The sequence below is a fragment of the Dromaius novaehollandiae genome, chromosome 3 (genome assembly GCF_036370855.1).
Source record: "Dromaius novaehollandiae isolate bDroNov1 chromosome 3, bDroNov1.hap1, whole genome shotgun sequence".
Classification (NCBI taxonomy): domain Eukaryota; kingdom Metazoa; phylum Chordata; class Aves; order Casuariiformes; family Dromaiidae; genus Dromaius; species Dromaius novaehollandiae.
Genome location: NC_088100.1, coordinates 115,326,161 through 115,343,412, shown reverse-complemented (window position 1 = coordinate 115,343,412; position 17,252 = coordinate 115,326,161). Strand labels below are relative to the sequence as shown.

Below are 17,252 nucleotides of genomic sequence, written 5' to 3'. Positions count from 1 at the left end.
AAGAAGCTCTAGTAGTGGTATTGTTAATGTTTTCATATTTTTTATAGGATGACTTAGAAACTGTTTATATTTTCTTCAAACAGAATTAAAAATGCCTTTCCTTTATAGGTATAAACAAAATACAGTTCTTCTTTATTTTTCTTTTATTTCATTTAAAACAAACTGAGATTTTGAATCATTCCATGAACTTAGCTTTATTTTACTTTGCTAGAGTGTAAACTCTTGGCAGAGTTGATGGTTTTTAACAATTCTTATGATCTTGCCATGGTTTTTCTTACAACCGGAGTGTGGTTTGCCACTCAGTCTTGTAGGGATGAAATTCTTTACTTTTAAAGATGTTATCTGGTTCTGAAGAGGGAAAATTCCCTGATAAATATAGCCTAATACAAGGCCTGCGGAGATTATTTAATTGTTAATTATCTAATGAAAGATCGGGGGGGGGGGGGTCCCCGCAGAGATAATGAACAAAGCACATCTATGATTTGGCTTGTTCGTTAAGTCTACTGTATGTGTTTTTCAAGAAGCCAGCACCAAATTGGAGGTGGTATTTTTTAAGGTTTAAGTGGGGTTTATATTCTTTTTGTTTTGGGCTGGCATTCTTCATGTGGGTTAAATTTTACCTTAAAGTTTACCGTGGAAGCTATTGTGCATAGTTTGTATGTGATTTTCAAATACTTTCTGCCATCTGTTAGATCACTTCCAGTTTCCCCCCTAGCAAAGCAAACACACAGATCTGTAGAGGGACTTTCTATGCAAGACACATTTAAAATTTATCTATGCTTTATGCAAGTCTGCTTAAAATAAAAAAGTAATTCCACCAATATTTCCCATTCTGCTATAATTTGCATTGTTCTCAGGGATTTTGTTTACATTTTCATAGAGAAATTATTTCCAGACTCTGAATCCGCAAGGAAATATTCATTTTATGATCAATTGAGTAATAGAGGTTCATAGTGGATAGTTTCTCAACATCCTTAGTCAAGGCATTTTTTTATTTTTTTGACAGCTATGGTATTTTAACTGAAATATGATGTTCTATGGGTTAATGTTTTGCTCTAGTAATTCAGATTGCCATCTTTAAATTATTATAGGTAATGTACATCTACATATCATGCTAATGGGTAATTTGCTAATTACTTAATTAAGCCATCAGATAACAATGTGTTCTGAATGAAGCAAATTATTTAACTGATCTTTTCATGAGCAACCAGGGAAAAACAATATTTTAACTTTTTCCATAATGAAATATTTCTACTATTGAGCATTGTAATTCAATTTGTAAGCCATGACCCCTCATAAACTGTTGTTATCACTCTGATTAATAAAGAGCCAATTTGCTGTTGCAGCTTCGTCACTTGGGAAATGATGAGGTTCACATCGTCTGGTCGGAGCACACCAGGAACTACCGCAGGGGCATTATACCAACAGATTTTGGAGATGTTTTAATCGTTATTTATCCAATGAAGAATCACATGTTTTTCATAGAGATAATGAAAAAAACAGAGGTATGTTTTGACTGCTTTATTGGATCTGTCATATGTGTTATTCAAGTGACCAACAGTTCTGTTCCTTGAATAAAACTGACTGTTTTAGCATTCCCCTCCGTTCTGCAACAAATACTAAATATAGTTTAGCCATCTGAATTTAAAAGCATGCTGAGCAGTGAGATTTTATTTGTTGTTTTATTTGCTACATGGGAAAAGAAAGTAATTCATACTATATTACTGCTTAGTGGTTAAGGGAAATATTTCAAAATTCTAAATCCATAGAAGTTATTGTACAGTGAACAATGTTTAAAATGATTGTGATTTCCAGTATAAGCCAATCAATGCAAAATAATAAAGATTTAGATTCCTCATTTGCTTTAATTCACCCCATAAGGCTTAGCTACTGTTGTACATATGGCAGTGTGCATTATCTCACATGTTTTTGAGACCCTCATGATAATCTGACTCACTGAGATGATGTAGTCGTTGGACAACCTGACATCAAAGTAGCTTGATGTTAATGTTTTGTAACTACATTTTGGACATTTTTTGAAATAATGGATTTTTTCATTGCAGAATGTCAAGTGTGTATGTATACATATGTATATAAAAATGCTAGCTTAATAAATGCTTGTCTGGCATTAAAAGTGCAAAAATGTGTATAAAATATGCTTTATGAAAGTAATCAATGTGATAAATACCATTTTCCTTATACGAGAGGCAATATTTGTGCAAGAGAACAACCAGCTGTGGAAAATGCAAAAATCTGACGTATTCGTGTATGCAATACTTCTTGAGTTGTGAAAGATCCAGCTATCATTTATTAATAGCTATAGTTTTGCCAGTATACATTTTCAATCAGAAACCTGAATTTTTTTATAATTTGAAATAATTTCTTTTTGTCTTAAACGTGATATTTTTTTCAGCTTTACAATTTACTTCTCAGGAATTTTAGTAAAAATGTTTACCTTAAAACACCAAATAGCTTTTAATGCATCTCGACCTCAAAGAGTTCTGTAAGAAAAATCAGAATTTGGCTTTATGAACATGCTTGAAAATTCTATGCATCAATCTGAAAAAAGCTATGCTGTTGTATATGTTAGTCAAAAATGCCCAACGGGCTGAAAGAATAATAGCTAACTGGAAATTTAGTGTTATCCTTGCATTTAAAGTACAAACCATTACAATGTAATAAAATTAATCCAGACATTTCCAGGGCAAGTGTGGCTGACCTTTTGTTCACCAGCTACTGACCTCAGGGTGAATGAAAGAGGCTTGCAGAGAGAAATGTCTGTTGTTTGGCTTCAGTCCCTGGTATTTAAATTGCATTCCCTAATCAAATGAAAAGGCTGTCCTCTCTATCAGGTTACAGAATCCATGGCAACATTTGGCCTTTTATATACATAATGTTAGCCTTTTTGTTTGCATCTAAGTAGAGACACCTGGAGCAATGTTAACATTAACCGATTTAGCATTAATAGCTTCATTATATAAGAATTTCTGATCAGATAGCTGTTACTTTTGTTATATTGCTTCAGCTTGTATTGTTTTCATTTTTTATCTCCCTGCTTGGCAACCAGGCAATGATTTGCAAATTTTTTTTGTCTTGATTAATTAAGCAATATAATTATCAGGAACCGTGATGCAGTCTTTGCTCAACAAAGCTTCTGAGAGAAAACAATAGTAAGTCTGTTAGGATGAATGCATTCCACGCGTCACAGATGCATGAGGATATTCTAAACAATGAGACGAAAAGCTGCCTGCAAAAGAGGACAAAGAATGCCAAGCAGACTCTACACACTACACATACCGCCAGGGACATACTGTGGGTTCCCTGGGACACAGATGCCTCGTTAGATTGCAGCTAGTCATCAGAGATTAATTCTCAGCCATTTGGTACAATAATTTACCCATTCCCCAGTCTTTTAACTAGTGCTGCTTGCTATAGAAGTGAAGTCTTTGTACTCAAAAGGTTTATTTAACCTTGCCTACTTTTACTGTTTGCAACAAAAATAATTAATTTTTTTCCTGGAAATCGTAATGAAGCAGGTGTCTGCAATGTGGTGCGTATTAATTTTTGTTTCATGGGTAACTTGCGTTGCCATTTGGAGTGGTTAAGGAAGGAGATATTTCCCCTTTACTCTGATTTTTTTTAATTGATTCATGTTTTAAGTCTAATGTTATTTTCTTTGTAACCATTTGAAACATTGTTTTCTTCAAACGGCTATAAAATACCAATTTACAAGAAGTCCTGAACAGAGAACATACTCCTGTTTGCATCCAGTTTGTTTATTCCCTCAGACTACCTCGGTAGGGCAGCGGGATCTATACAGATGGAAGCGTGTGCTGTACTGAGTTCCACTGACTTCAGTGACCCGCAGGGTGGCTGGTGAATCTGCCTGGGAATTAACAATTCTGAGCTGCTTGTTCATACGGGTGTATGGTCCAGTTGTGTGTTCCTTGCCTTGCACGCGCTGCAGCTGGCTCTGAGCAAAACCGCGGTGTGCCAGGGGAGAAACTAGGCCTTCTCGCTCCAGTTCTGGGTGAAATTCAGAGGGAACGAAGCACGTGCAGCTCTCCACAGGATTTTAGCCCCTTGCACTGAAAACATATTTGAACTATGAAATCAAATTTGGGGAAGTATTACTCTTGGTTCGGGCTTCATTTGGATTATGTTTGTTTTTCTTTGTAATATAAAATCCTTCACTTCCATGCAAAGTCACTTCCATCCTTTACTGCATTTAAAGCTTTGTTGTTTTCTTTTTCCATCTGACAGTGTATGCTAGCTTTGTTGTATGAAAAAATATGTAATTTCTGACAAAACATGTCCCTAGGATGTTTCTTGAAATAATCTGATTTTCTTGAAAAAAGCATGTTTCCTTAAACTGTACTTTCCACCTGATTTTCTGAAAGTCCTGTACTTAACATGTGCAGAGGAGATGAGCTAAGTAATAAACAATACAATTTTATTGTATTGCTTTTTTGTTGCTTCCTTCCTTTTTTTTTTTTTTTTTTTTTCCTTTTATCTTTGGTGGTAGCAGCCTGGTTAAGGACCAGCCGGGCTGTACCATGTATCTGAGTCCCCTTGCTGGCAACGCGGGAAGTAGTCCCATGTGTGGGGTTACTGTGATGTGTACCCTGAAGAGGACCCGATACACTTTTATTTCTACTCTGGGTAGACAGACCTCAGTGCTAACGAAAGCTTACTATTCAGCTTTTGAATTTGTCCACTTTTTTGTTTAAAAAGAATTTTTCAGTAGATGAAAGTATGCTTTAATGGAGCATGACTGTTAAACTCTTAGAGAAGACTATTATTAATGAAACTTTTTACTTTAAAATGTCAGTTGATGATGACAGTTTGGAACTATTTTTGATAAATTTACTGAAGAGTGCCCTTTGAAAGCTTTTTTTTTTTAAGGGAGGATGTGTGTCCATATATATGGATAGATATGCCTATAAACATCTTAAATATATTTTGAGTGTATAAATTGTCTAACTAGCTAGTTAGTAGTGTTAGCATTTTAAAAAGTGTGTGTGACACGCATGCGTGCGCGCACACAGTACTACATGAGAAGCAATACTGAGCAGTACCACATAAGCAATAATTCATGAGAATAATTCAGGATTAGTTTAAAAAAGAAAACAAAATCAAACAAAAAAAAACACTCTATAGAAACATTTTACACTAATCTATTTTAGGGGTTTTGGTGATTATTTTAAGTAAAGGAATGACAAAAACTGTGTGAAAAGACAGCTGTCATTTGCAGATGTTATATTAAAACCAAATTTCTCCTGTAATTCGTTGCCACTTCTAATTAGAAGAATTCCCTAGATGCAGGGGATTTATATTATTCCCTTTGTCCATTTATTGAATGACTGTCAGTCACCCACAAGCAGTTGTGGAAGAATAATAGAGGGTATTTATTTATGTGATAAGCCTCTGTACAGGTGGAAAAAATCCATAGCTTAAATATTAATAATTACTGCTAGCTTCTGTCTAGGGTGGGTTTTTTGTTTCAGTTTGAATTTGTGTTAGGAAAATGAGTACTTGTAAATATTTGACTACTTGTAAATATTAACATTTATTATACATTTTAACATTAAGATTTTCTCATTTTGACATTGCAAAAATCAGTTATATGTGTAATTCCAGATGTTTTTCACTTTTATGATGTTTGGGCTTTTTACCTAATACAGCTTTTTTCTGAAAAGCCATATGTCATCACATTACATTCTATGATGGTTTCCTCTGAAGGTAGCCCTTGAAGTAACGCAGTTTTACCATTTTAACATCGTATACTGGAGTAGACCTGTTGGCATCTGTCCCAGCTTTGTTTACATGCTACTGACTTGGAGAGGTTTTAGTTTTCTGTCATCTTCTTTACTTTCAACAGACCTGATTATTTTGGATCAGCTCAATTTTTTCCTGTATCAAGGAAGGAGCTTGTAGAAGAATGTCTGATACAAATACTCCCTTGCAAAAACTCCTGCTAATGCTGTGTTGCTCAGCCAGTGAATCAGGTTCTGCTGTTGTGAGATGCAACATAGAAAACATCTCTTAATATCTACTCAAAATGGAAAATCAACTTCAAATTCATAGATGAATTTTGTTAATATAAATCATAAATTAATGTTTACTGAGTTGAGTATTCTATAAAATGTCCTTATGCATGTAAAGTAACCTTGTAGCTCCAGTTGGCTTGACTTTATATGCGTTGTTTTTATTTTGGGGTCTGCAGGTGCCATTTTTTGGTCCTCTCTTTGATGGAGCAATAGTGACTGCAAAGCTGCTGCCAAGCCTTGTATGTGCCACGTGCATCAATGCCAGCAGAGCCGTGAAGTCCCTCATCCCACTCTACCAGAGCTTGTATCCTTTCTTCCTCCTAATGTAATGCACTTCTTAGGTAGGATTCTCCATTCCAAATATTCTTCTGTTAGAGGTAAGTGTTAATGGAAATCCTTCCAATTTGATTTTATGGAAAAACACCAACGTTTTCTTCCTATTAAGCTCAATGTTTTTAGAATCATTTGTACTCAGCTGTAATCCAGGGTTTTAAAAATAAGGTCATAACATCAGAAGAATGATCTCACCAGCAGTTTCAGACAATCTTGCTTATAGTAGATTTGGACTTAACATTTATTTTTTGAACTGTAAGTGGTGATAATCTTCAGTTTCCTTTCATGCTAATAAAATAGTTACCTACAGAATATATTAGACTAATACACAGAGTAAATTGTATTCCCACCTTCTTTTTCAAGGAAGTAATCCCACTGACTTTACTGGGACTCATTACATTAGTAAGACAGATGGGATTTGGCCTATGATTTGGATGTTTCAGTTACCTAATTCAATTTTTGTTTCAGCCATGTCTGTATTTAAGCATTTTCGGAACATATTTTCTCACAGTTGCTGGAAGATAACTAGATGGTATGCTTCTCTGTTACAAAACATGTAGTATTGACTTTTGTTCTTACATGATATGCAGACTAAAAGCATAAAATCATTTGTTGCTTGACATTCTGGGATTCTTTTCTCATAATGCCGTAATTACGCTAGAAACATTTTATAACATGTTTTGTTAATCACATCTCCCTAGTCTCAGGACCAACACACTGCGCTTTACTTTCTTTGGGTGCTTTTCATATGAGGATTTTTCTGATCATTCTGATCAGTTTGAGAAAGAGTTTGGAAATGGAATGTTTTGGTCTTTGAAAGAACATAGGTTAATTAGTTTGAGACACATTTTTAATTCACATAATATGTTCCAAATACTATTTTAAAAAAAAAAAAAAAAAAAGAGGCTGCTTTATGTAATATACTTGGCAAATATCCTCAGAAATTAAGAGTAGGATTGTAATTAAATGATTTAACATTTTATTACCTTCATTGTTTACTCATTTTAAAACAAAGTCAGTCAGTGGTTGTTGCAACAGTTGAATGCAAAATCATGACAGTCCCTAACAGCTATTTAAAACATGCCAGTTTTTTCACTTTTCTTTAATGAGAGAAATCTAGCTAATTACTAAACTTCTTTTATCTGCAACTTTGACTATATAAGCCAATGGGCTAATCTATATATAACAATAAAATGACAGTGTAGTAAAATTAACATAAATAACAGTGCTTACAAGAATGAAGAGATCCTGTTGCCCCTTACTGTCACCCTACCACCTAACTCCCAGTAGGAGTCCTCTGATTTTTAGCTCCTGTTCATCTTACGGCTTTCACATTTTGTAAGCGAACAATTTTCACCAGCCTGCTGTGCTCCTGCTTTCCTGTAGGGTTTCTTTCTAGGTCCTCATTTATCCCCAGTGAAACATGAGCAGCACAAACATAATAGCCTATACTATTTTTCAGCATATGCTTGAGTCTAGCTGAAACAGTATCTGTCCCCAGATTCACAGTTTCCTTTGTGTGTGCTTTTGCACCAGAGACTTCCGTAGTGAATCAAATGCTGCTTTGTATGACAAAGTGAAAGTAGATTGAGAGACTTCTGAAACTTAATAGATAATGTGGTGGGAAGATCCCATCAGGATGACACTGGAGTAGACGAGAAAGCTATCATAACTTTTATGATAGATAATTGAACACTTTTTATCGCAAAGGCACAAAGATGTACTAAAATTTTTAATGAGCCAGAAACTTGAATTTAAATTTATGGATGCATATATATTGAAATGGATTACAGTTCAGAAGTTACTGGGAGAGAAAGATTGAGATGTATCCAGACAGTGGGGTGACATCAAACCAGATGCATTTGATATAACTATGAATGAGCTGGAAATCCTTTCCTAATTTCAATGTATGATGTGTGGTTTTCCCTAACCCCGTGGTAGTCTGAGGGTGACTTTATAACTTACTGGGTTACAAATGGGTAGTGTATTCTTGCTGCAAATCCTGTGAGTTTCAGAAGGAAGTGTTTGAACATGTCCCAGACAGTAATGCTGGTTTGTAGCTTTTCCCGCAGTATGCAAGCTCAGTGAATGACTTTGCTCTCAGGTGTTTGCTGTACTAACTATAATTAAGAGAACAGAAGAAAAGCAGACCCAGCAATTTAGGAGTAATGAAAGTAAGTTTAATAACTTTGTCAGGCTGGAGAGGAAAATAGTAAGGAAAAGGATGAGTTAACAACTGCATATAAGTGTGAGGCATTCTGAGAGACAGGATTGTGTATTCTGATGCAGGGAGAAGATGAAAAGACATGAAATGAGAATAACCTGTTTATAGTTACTAAGTTAGCATCTAAAATATAATAGTGAACAGCAGTATATTAGGGGAAAGGTGTTCTATAAAGTTTTAAACCAGTTTAATATATGTACTTTAATGAAGATTGCCACAAGTAAATGCACATGGCTGATTTCGCAGAAGTGGACTCTTAAATTATAAATTGTGTAGGATTTTATAAAAAGTCATTTTAATTCTTAGGACAGTATAGCATTTTATTAACTTGCAGATGATACAATTTTATACTCAGATGGTGAAAGGAAAGGGATGCAAAAGAGCAGTGGGCTTTAGTGGCTGTAACTAATGGACAAAGAGTCAGCTTTAAGAATTATAAATGTACTGAAAGTAAAGTGAATAACTCAAAAACATCAATGGAAAGGAGAAATAAAAAGCAGTAATCCTGGAAAAATAAACAATGATGTTTTGCAACATGTGAGACATAACCCTATAGTTTGGGTGAATGCAGAAGGATTTGTGGTAACTAGAACAAGCCATTTTAAAAATCAGCATTCAGTAAGAGTTAATAGTTAAAAATTTTCTTGATTCAAATATGGTTAGAAATTGGTAATTAGTAATTGCACAGAACAACTGAAAGAGCAATAGTGAAGATTGCTCTGTCGCTGCTTAGGTCATGTCTTAAACACTCCGTTTGGCTGTAAATAGTTCAATAGTAATAAAATATTGACTAATCTGAGGGAAATCGAGGGACAGTTACAAAAGAGGTAGACTTGAGTATCCTTGCGTCACTCAAGTGACAATGAAAGTTTAAAAATAAAACATAATGTTCCTGCTCCACCTTCCCTTTCTGCCACTGTTAAGTTGGTGGTGTAAAATATTTATCAAGGACAGTATTCTAACCGCAGTGGATTGCACACAGCAGAATTCTTATTTGAACTTTTACATTTAAGGATGGGAAGTGAATAAATGTTTGTGGTGCCTGAAGGGAAGTGATCTGCATCTACTAGGTAGTGGGCTGGTGAGTTCTGGCAGCCTCATGCAAATAATGACAGCTGAAGTCACTTGTTGGAAGGTCTGTAAACTCTGGTTACAGCTGCACTTGTCAGTAGCTTTAAGGGAAGTGTAATCAGCCACAGAGATTAATTTGCATCTCAATTAGGAAAGAGTCAGGAGGAAGCAGTAGGGTCTGTTGCTAGAAGGTTGTGGAAGAAATCTCATCAGGCACAAAAGCCTCCCAACTCTCAGTACTCCAGCTGAGTGGAGGACAGTATCTGAGCTTTAGTTACCATGGGGACCAGAAGCCTGCGGAGCCACAGAAGAATCTGTGGTTTGCACTGTAATCATTTGGTCATGATGACACAAATTCCACTGTTGTACGTACCCAAATACATTTTCCTATTGGAAATTTCTTTGAAAATGAAAAAGGTAACTATGGCAGACCATACAAGATTTTAATCTACTTTTTGTGTTGATGTAACTATTTCTGTTCTAAGGCATTCATTAGAACAAGAAAAATATGCATTTAAAAATAACTAATTTAAACTTTAGTCTAAAGCCATTCTGGCTACAAGTTTCTTTGTATAAGTCAAATGGTGTATGATGGCATTACACCGAAGCAAACACAGGACAACTGGACTATACCTAACTACTCTGTGTTACGGTTAAAGCTCAGTGTTCTCTGCAAGTGTTGTAATGTTTGCATGTTAGTGGATGATTATACGTTAGTATATGTTTAAAATAATCATTTTTTCAGAAGTGCATTCATTCTTGACACACTGAAGTATTGAAACTGAACAGCTGCAGACCATACTAAATGGTGTTCTCACAAACCTTAAGTAACTGTTGAGTGCTAGGTAGTGTGTTTCAGGAGGAAGCCTCACCATTCTGCTTTCTCAGGCAGCAATTTTTATTTTAAGTATGCTTGTATATTTTGTTGTAATCATAAACAATAAGGTGGGTTAAAATTAGGTAAAAACAGAAGAATAACATTTAAACTTACTAAAATTGTTGTATAGAAATGTATGTACTTACACAAGTTTTTGAGAGTATTAAAGCCACCCATTTATTTGCTGGGAAAAGGAAGGAACAACTAGCCTGTCAGATTAAAATAACTATCTGTGTTGAAACTAAAATTCCTTTTAACTGAGCCTGGTTAAAGCAGAGGTTGCTTGTTGTGGATATTGTCTTTAAGAGCAATGCAAGTCTATAAGCAGAATGCCCTAGGAGTTAGCAGGGATGAAAAACAGTTATTACATGTCGTACCAGTTTCTTTTTTTCTTGGCAATAACATAACAGGACCTGTGGACAAGAAAGAAGCTACAGGTATTAAGGTGCAACACTAAAGTTCTGCCATCTAAATGATATTTTCTGAAGGGAGCTGAGAGGGTATGGCCAAGACAGAAATAAAACTGGTTAGACAAACTCAGCTGGAGGGTAGTTTACCAACTGTTCAAAGGCAAAATGAAAGGTTCTGCTAAGCAAGAGTCTGTTCTAGTTCCAGTAATATTAAGTATTTCAAAAAATGATTGGGGTGATAATATGCTGTTAAAATTGCATCTTTGTGCTTTCTTCCAGCTTATTTTCAATTACTTGTATGTTAGAAAAGGATTTTTTTGAATATTTGTACATTCTAGAGTCTCAGTTGCCTTAAGCTGCCTTGTGTGTAGTCATGCACATCTTTGAGAGCTGGTCTTGTCTGTTGAGATAAATATTAAAAGTAAACAGGATTTGTATTTAAGACTTTTTGTATAGATCCAACCCACTGCTCCTGTTTAAGCTAACAGCTTTTAAGCTCAGATGCTAGTAAACCTCCAAATATGCAAGTGTAACTAAGTCTACAGGTACCAGGCACCTTGGTCCATATTTTATTGCTGGTCTCCAAAAAGACTTTTGGATTTGAAGGAAGCAATGTCTTAGCAAAGAGATACTCTCAGCTTGCACAGGGGAAATGCAATTTTGATTACCATGAATCCAGATTCAGACTGTCTGAATGGAGTAATGTTCTTGCGCCTTAAAGTTGTTTTGGCTTAGAACTTCTTAAATTGGGCTGAAGTTTTATGTAAGAAATTTCATTACTTAAACAATCTCATAACTTCTATAAATTAAGTTATTTCCAAGTTATTTTTCTATTGCTCCTCCTGCATTATGAATAACCATTGTACTTTTAGCCCTACTCTCCATCTCACTAACTGAATGTGAAGAAAAATGGGACAGACTTGATGTCTCTGATATGCTGCCCCAGCTTCTCCCAGCTTTTTGCAAGGAACCTACTGGAAAGTAGAAAATTTCCCTATATGTATGCACCATTTGACTTATTCCCTGTATTCTTGGTTGATTTCACAGTCCTTAAATTATTTTCTTAAGTATGTAAGCTACATTTATATTCCTGTGACTGGGTAAATAGGTAGTTCCTGTTGGGCTTTAATAAGAATTAACATGTTTCTTATAAAATTACCTTCTTAGCAACCTCACTTTAGAATAAATTAGTTTGCTCCTACCAAGCAACTGCTTTTCCCCCTCCCCCCCCATTGATCCATTTGATTCCTGCATATTTTTCATTCTCGTTTATACCATATTGATTAGAGTACAATGCTGAATTACTCTTTAGGGAAAGAAGTAGTAACTGAAATGGGGGGGAGGGAGGAGAGAGATGTGACATCTCTTCACTCAGCTACTCTTTTTGCCCTCCAGCCAAGCTACTTCAGGTAGCAGTGCAAGTGTTCTTGGAAATGAAATCCTAACAGAAATATCTAATATCAGCCATGCTGCTGCTTCCTTTTCTTCATTAATGTACAGATTATTATATACGGCTGAACTAAATATCTGTAATCTGGTGAGAAGAAAAAGAATTGCCACAGTGGCAAGTGGCGGTATTGTTTCCAAAGTTGTTTGCATTTGTTGTTGTCTTTCATTCAAAGAGAAACCCTGAAAACGGAAGTTTGACATTCTTCCTAAGTCTGTCTTGGATGTTCACAGTACTTTGCTGCCACTTAATGTATCTGTGCATTAGACACTTAATGTGTCTGTGCATTATGACAAAAAAATTTATGAAAATGCATACACTTGACATAATAGCTGAGCACTGGATGTCACCATTTCTCTGGTTAAGATTTGCAGTCCTGTGGGCCAGGAGAAATCACAGCACTTACTTTAGAGAAGTAATTTGGTACATAGCTCTTAAAGGTTTATGTGCTGTAATGAATAGAACATACCTGCTTAGCTATACCAAGCAAGTAGCTGATGAGGATGAATTCAAAAGACCATCTAAATAAATGACAAAAGAGATATTCATAACTTTAATTATATTGCATCCAGATGCTAACATATCTATCATATGTGAATATATCGTGTCTGGAATCAAAAAGATTAAGCAAAGAACATCAACTTTTTGACTTTGCAGTGTAGTCCCTTTTGTCATTCTAAGCCAATTTATGATTAACTAAACAGAGTGATGGATTTGCTTATTTGTTTTATCAGACACTTTAAACAAGAAAAATATTTTCTGTGCTTGATTTAACCATGTGAATGACCACCATACATATTTTGTAGGTGCATATAACATCAGATGGCTGAAAACACTTTTAGTGTACCTTTCAAAGTGAGCTTGCATTAAGAATGCTGTTTTGGTTATAATGGTATGTGAGATCATACTATGAAAATAAAATAGAAAGCCTGTTACTTTTTTAGAGAAGAGTTCATAATTTCTTTGCTTTATTTCATCCAAAGAGGTTGTGCCTTCGAGCTATATAGATCCTGTTAGAAATTAGTATGAAATTCTAAAGAGTGTGTCACAGTAGCTGTGACAATTGATACGACATGGCATCTGACGGGTTTCTGCTGAAATGATCAGTGCTGACTCGAAGGAGTAGCTGTAGTCAGTCTCTGTTATTTTGTCTACAGAAAGCAGCAGATTTAACTTGCAATCCTTAGCTTTTCTGTCAGTTGCTATAACCAGCCATCACAAGACAGTTTTGAGTTTCAGACAGAAGTATTTGGTCCGGTCGCGCCAATTTCTGAAGGATCCTGATAAATGCTGCGGTAGCTGCAGTAGGTGATGTAAAGAACCACTGACCTTCATTTTGAAGTGCAGTTTCCCTGCTGGAGCAGATCGATAGTGGAGCTGGCTGTCTCTGCTGCTTACCTTCCGTTCGCACAGCGAGAACCTTCTCCGGGCGGCAATCGATAGCTCTAATCTGTTCCAGCCTGTAATAAGTCATGCGAGGCAAAGCTTTTAGGTGGCATTACATGGGATTGCGGGGGTGGCTCTTCAACTCTTATTCACAGTGCTCTTTATAGACTTGCCGGGAGATCTACTGCATTCCATTCATGAATATAGAAAGAACTATATACTACTTAAACAAATTTAGTCTTCAGATGTTTGCTGAATGATGTACAGATGCAATGCCTTTTAAATTTCTATATTTTTGTGTGCAACTGTACATATCCATCACTGTTCATATTCCCTTATAACATATCTTGGATATACATTCACTGCTCATGATCTTCACCAACTGAAAGCTTCACTGCTGCACATATAAACGGTATTAAAAGCTCAGGGCAGAGCTAGACATTAAGTGAGCTCCATTATTTACTCACAGAACTTGTATAACAACAAAAAGTCAAACCTTCCCTGGCTGCCTGCTTAACAACCTTCCTTCCTGTGACTGGAGATGGCCCACCATCTATACCAGAAGAATAGTTGTGTTAATTCCTTACTGCCGCTTCCTTTTGAATTCTCACTTTCCTTTTTGCTGTTCTCAGCGAGTCCATTTCTGCCCCCTCCCTACCTCCCCGATCATTGCAGAGTCTGTGCTCGGGGTTTCTAAGTAAATACTGCTATTTTGGGGTGATAAAAGACCTCTTGCACCTCCAAAAATATTATTAATTCAGTGACCCTTAGTTTTCCCACCTTTCAGGATGTCTTTGTATGATTTCATGCTAAAAATACAATTTGTTTTTGTGTTGTAACGTGGAGCATCATTATTCTTCGCCATGGTTGGAAGCTGTAAAGATCATTGAGGGTTGTTGGTAAAGTCCCAGACTAGTTCTGACAGAATTTGGGATGGCACTGACTGCTGCACTTCCCAATGATGACCTGTGTTTGTGCACATCCTCTTCAGTAACAGTAAATAAAACCCAACAGCTTTGAAGGTTTTATTTGTTAAATAATGTAAAAACAGTTCTAAAAAAGAACTGGTGTTTAAGTGACGTCATGAATTAAATGGTTTTTAAAATGAAAAGGGAATCCACTGTGTGATATAAGTCAGAAATAGAAGAAGAGTCATCTGGATTTATTTAATGATGTACATGTACAATAATTCAAAACAAGCTTCCCAAAATACACTGCCATGTCTTTTTAGCCCCTACCAAAGACTGGAAAGTCATGATCTTGCTGGAAATAGTAGAGTCTATGTTATTTAAAAAGCAGATCAGAATTTGGAGATGGGAATTTGAAGTCTAATTCTCTTCTGCCATGGAAAGCATCTGCTTTGTGTGAAACTTTGCTTCTTTGCTTCTATTTCTTCATCAGTAATATTTTATTTGTTAATGAAGAATTTTGTGGGAAGCTGGCGGTTTTGACTGTTGCTTTAAACTCTTATGTCGTGAGCTTTGAGTCAAACTGAGTTGTGCAAAAGTACTAATATACCACTGCTTGTTCTTTGTAAGGTTGTGGGAAGTAATGTTTATCCAATTTAAATCTATAAAAGTACAATAGAGTTCTTTATATTTTCACAAGCAAAATTCAGTAGATTTCTCTGCTCTTCTATGAAGAGCACTATGAATAAGAGTTGAAGAGGAAAATAAGATTCTGGGTATTTTCTACTCGGTGGCTAATATCTAATAGGTATTAATATGGTCCCTAATATTAGGGTGCTTAAAGCAATCTGAAATTGTCCACATTTCTAGATTAACTTGCCATCCCCCTCTTGCACTTGGCTGCAAAACAGGGGAGGAATCTTAATTTACTGTTTGGGCAGGTTTAAGATCTGTTTTCCCCATGTTGAAACTGATTTATGATTAGCTGTAGAAATATGAGGTAATAATGCAAAATTTCAGACCAGCTGAAGGGATGAAGACTATGGCACTGCAAGATGCACCTTCCTCATTCACAGCTACGCTCTGGCTGTTCAGTGGAGATTTCTCCAGTGAGCAATCCCACCAGCTTTGATGGGATGGTTCATGGAATAGCCTTGACAGTTTGGTCAAGCTCACAACTGTCAAAGTGCCTCTATTATTCTTCATAAAAATAAAACAATTTTATTAAAGTGCAGTTTTTGTTAGTGTAATTTTGCCCTACCCCAAGGGCCTTCAGGAAGTCAGTAATGTAGGTCTGGTTTTAATTTAAGTTACAATCACAAAATCAGAAAGTAGCATGGTATAGTTTTATTTATAATTAAGCTAGTGAAAATACCTTGCATAGACAGCCTGAATTCACACTCGCATTCTCCTCCAAAACGATGCAGCTGGAGGCCAAACACCTATTGCTCGCTCTTTCGTGTTTTCCATCGCAAGGCCACCTCTGACTTGTATGTAATGAGAGTATCTCTTTAAAGTTACGACAAGCCAAAATTGATGTATTCACATTATTACTAAGTAGTTCATTCTGAATTATTGTGGTTTTTTTCCCAGTCGTACCCTGGGCAAAGAGGGGTTTTTTTTGTATTCTTAATATTTTTAAAAAGTTTTGATTTTTTTTTAATATACTGTTCAGGTCCTGTTGACTTCAAAGGGATTTTTGTAGCTAAAACCTGCAATGCATCTTTTAAAAACTCGCTAGTTTGCGCTTTGGATTTCCTGGGATTATTTTTCTTTGGGTGTGTGGTGGTTTTTTTTTTTTTTTTTTTTTTTTTTTTTTGCCAGAAACGTAGAGAAAACGTAAAGCTGTACGTGAATGGCCTTTAATTCGGGCGGTATAATCCTCCCGCAGACAAAACAGGCGCTGGCTGCCGCACGCGTTCCGCCTGCCTGGGGCTCCTCAGCTTGGCCCGCGCGCGGCGGCGCTGGCACGGAGCGCGGGAGCGACGCGGCCCGCGGGGGCGGGGGCGGGCGGCGCGCTCCCGGGTGGCGGGCGCCGCATTGTGCGCGCGGCGCGCTCATTAGCATGCGGGCTGGGGCGGCCGCGCGGCGCTGGCTTACCAGCTGTTCCTGCTGCTCGCGACAATGTCTGCTGTGTGCGCGGCGCTGGGCGCCCGCGCCCGCCGCGGCGAGGAGACAGCCCTTCCGCTGGGGATACCCACGTGGCGGCCTGTCAGCCGCGGCACCGAATAAAGTAATGGGCCCTCGCATGGCATATGGTGTCTGGATTCATACAAGATGCAAAACTATTCTGCCGCTAATGCACAATGACTCATAGCATTGCTAATTTTTCTGACAAAAACCCGCTTCCACACCCACACTTTTAACCCCTCAGGCTAAAAAGCCTCTTCTTTACTTTCAAAGCCTTGGAAACCTAAGGAGGTGGCTTCTGGATTGATATGTGAAACCTTAGATTTATTTAAAGCGAATGCAAGCTCTAGTTCTTATTTTAAATTTAAGTAAAACACAGTTTTCAGATCACTTTCCTGATCTAATTGGCAAGGAAA

At 36.7% G+C, this 17,252-nt stretch overlaps 1 protein-coding gene across 5 annotated transcripts in view; it reads left to right on the top strand.

The window, feature by feature from the left end:
- RALGAPA2 (Ral GTPase activating protein catalytic subunit alpha 2) overlaps window positions 1-17,252 on the top strand; it is a 186,496-nt gene that overhangs the window by 120,959 nt on the left and 48,285 nt on the right. For all 5 annotated transcript variants that reach the window (XM_026107450.2, XM_064509890.1, XM_064509891.1 and 2 more), the window contains 2 exons: window positions 1,347-1,505; window positions 6,227-6,354. In XM_026107450.2, coding sequence (XP_025963235.2) covers window positions 1,347-1,505; window positions 6,227-6,354 — 287 coding nt within the window. The remainder of the gene's footprint in view (window positions 1-1,346; window positions 1,506-6,226; window positions 6,355-17,252) is intronic.